At 39.1% G+C, this 5,421-nt stretch overlaps 1 protein-coding gene and 1 long non-coding RNA gene across 2 annotated transcripts; both read left to right on the top strand.

Annotated features, from left to right (window-relative positions):
• The first annotated feature begins 252 nt into the window (after positions 1-252).
• Positions 253-4,126, top strand: LOC114571018 (uncharacterized). The gene is made up of 8 exons (XM_028601775.1): positions 253-566; positions 2,095-2,320; positions 2,477-2,552; positions 2,832-3,103; positions 3,195-3,290; positions 3,469-3,551; positions 3,727-3,786; positions 4,003-4,126. Exons 1-8 carry the CDS (start codon positions 559-561, stop codon positions 4,124-4,126), a joined length of 945 nt encoding a protein of 314 aa, XP_028457576.1. The 5' UTR covers positions 253-558.
• Positions 4,127-4,130: 4 nt separating this feature from the next.
• Positions 4,131-4,620, top strand: LOC114566528 (uncharacterized). Its single transcript, XR_003694072.1, has 3 exons — positions 4,131-4,234; positions 4,350-4,443; positions 4,606-4,620. It is a non-coding gene; the product is annotated as an uncharacterized LOC114566528 (long non-coding RNA).
• The last annotated feature ends 801 nt before the right edge of the window (positions 4,621-5,421 follow it).

Genomic DNA, 5,421 nt, shown 5'->3' with positions numbered 1-5,421 from the left:
TTCATACCAATAGCAACAAATAATAATATTTGAAACTAAAAAAATTTTTGAGAGAAAGTATTTTCTCATACAACATAAAAAAATAAAAAATATTTTTTTTTTAGTTATTTCTGAGAAAAAAAAAATTCTCTCTCAAAATACTTTTTCAAACTCTCAAATACATATTTTTTGCTATCAGTGTGAAAACATTTTCTCTCAAAAAAAAATGTGTTTCTCTCAAAACGTTTTTCTTCTCGCTCTCAAGACCTAAGTCTTTGCTCTCGATGCAATGTCTTGCTCTCGTGTCAGGATTTTGCTCTCGCTGTGAAAATAATGTCATGGGCGGGGCCACGTTCCTATTGGCCAGTCGGGTGAGCACCGTCTTGTCTTGGGAGTCGAACTGAATCATTACACCATTGTCGATTCAACGGCCATGGATTAGTGATGATCATGCACAATTTATCTGGAGGGTGGCGGTAGTGCGCTAAGTTAGTCCGCATCCGCTGTTAAACAAGCAACTGAAGAAGAGTAGAAGAACGGCCATAGATGCGCTTGCCTTAGTTGAGCGTGGAGACTCTAATGTTTGGGTAAGATGATGACACACACAACTCAATGGGCAAGTTCAGCATCACTGAAGATTAAATCACGTTAAATAGGCTATCCTAAATATAAGCTAGTTTGCCATTACTGATGTGTTTGTCAGATTGACATGGACAAAGAATAGCACTCATATTCATGAATGTGTATTATATTATTAGCATGCTAATCGCTAGTACAGTTAATCGCTAATTAGCCATCATGCTAGGTAAACTTGCAAACTCACCTGGTCTTTACTATTTTTTAAATCAAATGCCAATTGAATATGTTGATTTAGATAGTTTCACTCCTTATTTAATGAGTAGTGAGCTAGCTCGTTTCTACCTTTGCACTTGCTAGCCTCAAAGCACCTGAAGAGTAACTGCTTGTTCATCATACACAGTACAACCTCCGGTACAACTTTCAGCTAGTCTGCATGGAAGGTGGAAACCCTATAGATAGCTAGACAGTGATTGATATATCATTTGAAAGTATCCCACCTAGTTTTGTGTAAAATAGTCTTTGTATGGTTTTTGCACTACACGTTTAGCTACACTGCATGTGTAGCTTGCAAACTCAGCTACACAGGGTTTATTCTAAATATGTTTTACCATCTAGCCGAGGTCTAGAGCTGACAAGGTAAATTGCAGGTCTAAGACTAACGCTTACATTAGCAAACCCACAAATATGTGTGTGCCTGTACTGTCATGGTAATTTTTTTCTTTTAAATCCCAGCATGGAAAACCGACCACAGGTAAGCCATTGGAAATGATTGTACATTGGCACAAGATAGTTATTTTAAATATGTTTGTACATTAAAACTAAAATCCCTTTCCAGTTAAATGCAGCTGAGACACAGGAGAGGGCACGGCAGCTACTTGCCATGATTTCATCAGTAATTCCTCCACAAGAACAGCGACAGGGCAACCAGTGTGAAATGGCCAGTTCTTCGAGGTCCACAGGAAGTCAGATTGAGCGCAGCTCCGTCCAGTGTGACACAGACCTGCCATCAGACATCTCATTGGTTCTAGAACCAATTTGTTTGACACCATAGATTTAGAACACTAATTTGTTATTATTAGAACACTAAATCTATGGTTTTTAATTAACTAATTGGTTCTAGTACTATTTGGCGTGGAAAAATTAAAAAGTTTCTAGGGAATGGTTACACTGACGACGATTATATAAAGCCTACGCAAATAATTTAAACATTCAATCCAAATAGCCTTATGCCAAAATTATACTAACCACCCTCAGGAGTGGCTGCCCAATATGCCTTTCCCCTGTGGGCTACTGCCATATGCAGTATCTGGCCAGACAGGGAATTTAGACCTTATCTCCGGTGGAAAGTTGCTTCAGAAGCTTGCTGATTATTTTGCCATCTCAGACCCCAAAACCTTGTATTGTTTGATTTGGGAGGCAAAGCTAGAATAGTCTGGATACACAAGACTTTTAAGCTGTAGGTGGTTAAGTCAGTCTTTATTGTTTTTTTTTTTTAGTAATGTACCTTTTAATCATTATTATTTTTCAATTATACAGGTCCTTCCCTGGATTTTTCCGGAATGGTAGAAAACGGCCATTAACCAGTGTATCATGTCGCTTCGCGTCAATGAGTAAAACAAAATGGAAACCTTTTGATTTGAGTATTTTTTTACTTTCGTCCAATGACGAATTGACTCCACTTCCATCAAATGAACTGGCCTTCATGCAGGCTGGATTGGGAAAGAGGACGGTTTCTCTTGACAGTGATCTAACACATGTAGAGGTATGCAGAAGTGATCACATTGTAGTTGTGTAGTTCTAGAGAATTTAATTTGTGTCCCTTTTAATGCAAACACTGTCTTCAGGGTGACTTCGAAAATGTCCTCACTGTTTAACTAAATTCAATCGCTGTCTAAATAATATTTTATTTATTATGTAGTTGTCAAGGCTATTGCAGGCCACCTACCCAAAAATGGTGGAGCTGCAGGACCGGTGGCTGCTTTACAAAGCAGGAGGTAATGTACAATACTTAAATTGACACTTCATTTATGTAAAATAGGTAATGCAATAGAGAATACATACATCTGGGTCCTCAACTCCCTCATTATCTCTCCTTCACCTCGTCACTAGAGATGTGTGGTGAGCGTCCAGGTGGGAGCTACACATTGGTTGTAATGTTCCACCCCCCCCTCGTCTTGAGCACCTCAAACTTCTTATTGATGGAACTCTATATAAATGCTATATTATTTTTTATTCCACATATCCATTTTTTCAATCATGTTTAATTTTACCAGGTGGAAATGGGAGGAGAAAAATGTCCGCAATCCCCTTGGAGGCTGAGGGCTACACTGGTGCTATGCTCCGGAAAGTTTCAGGTGGTGGAAAATCCACTCTTTACATAGTGCCTCTTCAGGATGAGTTGGACCTCTCGCCACTCCCAGCAAACGCTCCAGAGTTTGCTTTGATGCCCAAGGCCAGCTGCAAGCACTGTTTTGCAGAGATGCCTCTCCAAATGTTGGCTCTACATGACCGTAAATGTGCTAGCCACACAAGCCCAGACTTGGAGGTGAACTTTTTTTCTAGAATTTGGGATATTAAATTTCAAAAATTAACTGTGTATGAATGTCTTAAACTTCAAGTGTGCTTTAATCTTATAGATGATCTCTGATGATGATGACGACGACGAAGTCCAATTTCCTGAAGTTTTGCAAACTCCGGTGCATTCAACTGAAGAGGACCACTGCCGTCAGCAGGTGGAGTAACTGTTACATATCTAAACATTGTAACATGAGAAGTTGTCTCCTATGTAGGAGATGTTAACACATTGTATTTATTCCTTTTGTTTGTACTGAACTGTCCTGTGATTGTCAGAGTCACAAGACATCAGAATTTCTAAACAGAGATAAATACAGGGTCTCTCTGTCCATCCAGGAAGAGGGTGTCCGGTGTCCTATATGTGGCATATTCTTCCCCGTCCTGCTTATTGAGGAACATGCTAGCCATTGTGGCCAAAGGTAATGGTTACCTATGTCTTCTTCTGCAGGGAGAGGGGTGGGGGTGGGTGTCTTGCTGTGTGCACACAGGATGTTGTATGTATTGCTTAAATTATTTCATTATTTTTGTTGAATGATATGGGGAGAGCTGATATGGACTGGATTTGTTAGTACATTAATGCCTTTATTCTTATAGAACTGAGGACACAACCTCACCTGAGAGAGAACTCCATACTGAGATGGATGATATCTCATGGTAAGTCAGTTTTTATTCATGTAGCTTTTAAGGGATTGTTCACTACAAAATGAAAATGCACCCATTATCTAGACACCCTTGTGCGAATGGAGCTGCCTTAATCTGCCTTTCCATGGACGCAAGGGTGACTAGATAATGGTTGAATTTTGGTGAGACCTCTACTTTACTATATTTGTATACAATGAGAGGGTTATTCAGATGTGGTATTTTTCACAGTGAGGAAGATGTGATCATGTGGCTCAAATCAAAAGTGGATACCAGCAAGACCTTTGAGCTCTGTGTGTCTCGAGATAATATGCCGGTGGAAGTTATAGCTTCCATAACTTCGAAAGAGGTCTGAAGTTATGGAAGCGCAACAAAAAGGCTACACCACTTAATCCCTTGTGGATCAAATTCCTTGGAGAGGCGGGGATTGATACAGGGGCCCTTAGAAAAGAGTTTCTGACCAGTGAGTAGTGGCTATTCATTAGTACCCTGACAAAAACCAATTTGACAATATTATACAGTATAACATTTGTGGTGTCTTGTCTAATGGTTTTAATTGTTTTGTTGTTGATTCTAAGCAATGGTATCTGGGATTGAGCAACGCCTTTTTGAAGGTGGGAAGTCCAAAATGCCCAAATATTCTGTGAATGACTTAGATGAGGAGCTCTTCAGGTAGGCTATTTGCAGTGATGGGATTTGATGGAAGGGAAGGGGTGGGAGGGGGGGGCAATTTTACCTGAATTTGTAGCCTTTGTTAAAATCTTTAGCCTAGTGTTTAAAAAAAACTGGAAGTTATTTGTCTTTCATTATTAACTCCCATGTTCTCTTTTATAGGATTGCGGGTGAAATCTTTACTACAAGCATTGCCCAAGGTGGACCTGCACCACGTTTCCTCCAGCGGTGGTGCTACGACTTTCTAGTATCTGGCAAGCTCTCATTGGATCACGTTCTGGACCCAAGCTTATCACCGCTAATAACAACAGTGTGTTTAAATTTTAGGACTGACTGGATTATAAAAGTTTTACATGTTTTGATTATTGTATTATACAATTAAAGTTCACCAAACTATCCTCGATAATGATATTACAATTGAATCAGCTCTTTTTAAACTTTTTCTTAATTTGGTTTAAGGTTGCAGAGGCATCCAACATGACCGACTACATTGCAGACATTATGGATTGTGGCTATACTGGCAAGATCGACATGGAACACAAAGAGAACATTCTAAGGTAAGTGCACTGTAAAAAAATACTTATGTGGATATAACTGTATGGCAAAGGAAAGGTTTGCTTGCCCTTGGAGATGAATGATTTTTGATTTCTTTGTATTCAGAGCAATCGGTCTGCAGACGGAAGAGTGCCGCAGTCTGTTCGTCGCCGGAGACGACGAATCGGTATACTGTCCAGTAGTGTTGCTATAGCATACTTAGTTAGTAAGTAAGTAAGTAAAGTTTATTTATAGAGCGCTTTTCACAGATAAAAATCGCAAAGTGCTTTACAAATTACAACCACATTAAAATACATTTAATAAAATTAAACATTTAAAAAAAAAAAGTCAAAGCTAAATTAAACCCAGTCAACTAACCCAGCTTGTTTAAATAACAATGTCTTGAGTTGCCTTTTAGTTGTAGGTTAATGGTATTTCCTTCAT

The sequence above is a fragment of the Perca flavescens genome, chromosome 2 (genome assembly GCF_004354835.1).
Source record: "Perca flavescens isolate YP-PL-M2 chromosome 2, PFLA_1.0, whole genome shotgun sequence".
Lineage (NCBI taxonomy): Eukaryota > Metazoa > Chordata > Actinopteri > Perciformes > Percidae > Perca > Perca flavescens.
The sequence above is the reverse complement of the archived record's forward strand: the minus strand, read 5'-3'. Positions and strand labels throughout refer to the sequence as shown.

Excerpts from the sequence above, each read along its gene's own strand:
- LOC114571018 (XM_028601775.1), top strand. Across the intron at positions 2,321-2,476 it reads GTGATCTAACACATGTAGAG|TTGTCAAGGCTATTGCAGGC; the intron begins GTATGCAGAAGT and ends TTTATTATGTAG. Across the intron at positions 3,104-3,194 it reads ACACAAGCCCAGACTTGGAG|ATGATCTCTGATGATGATGA; the intron begins GTGAACTTTTTT and ends TTAATCTTATAG.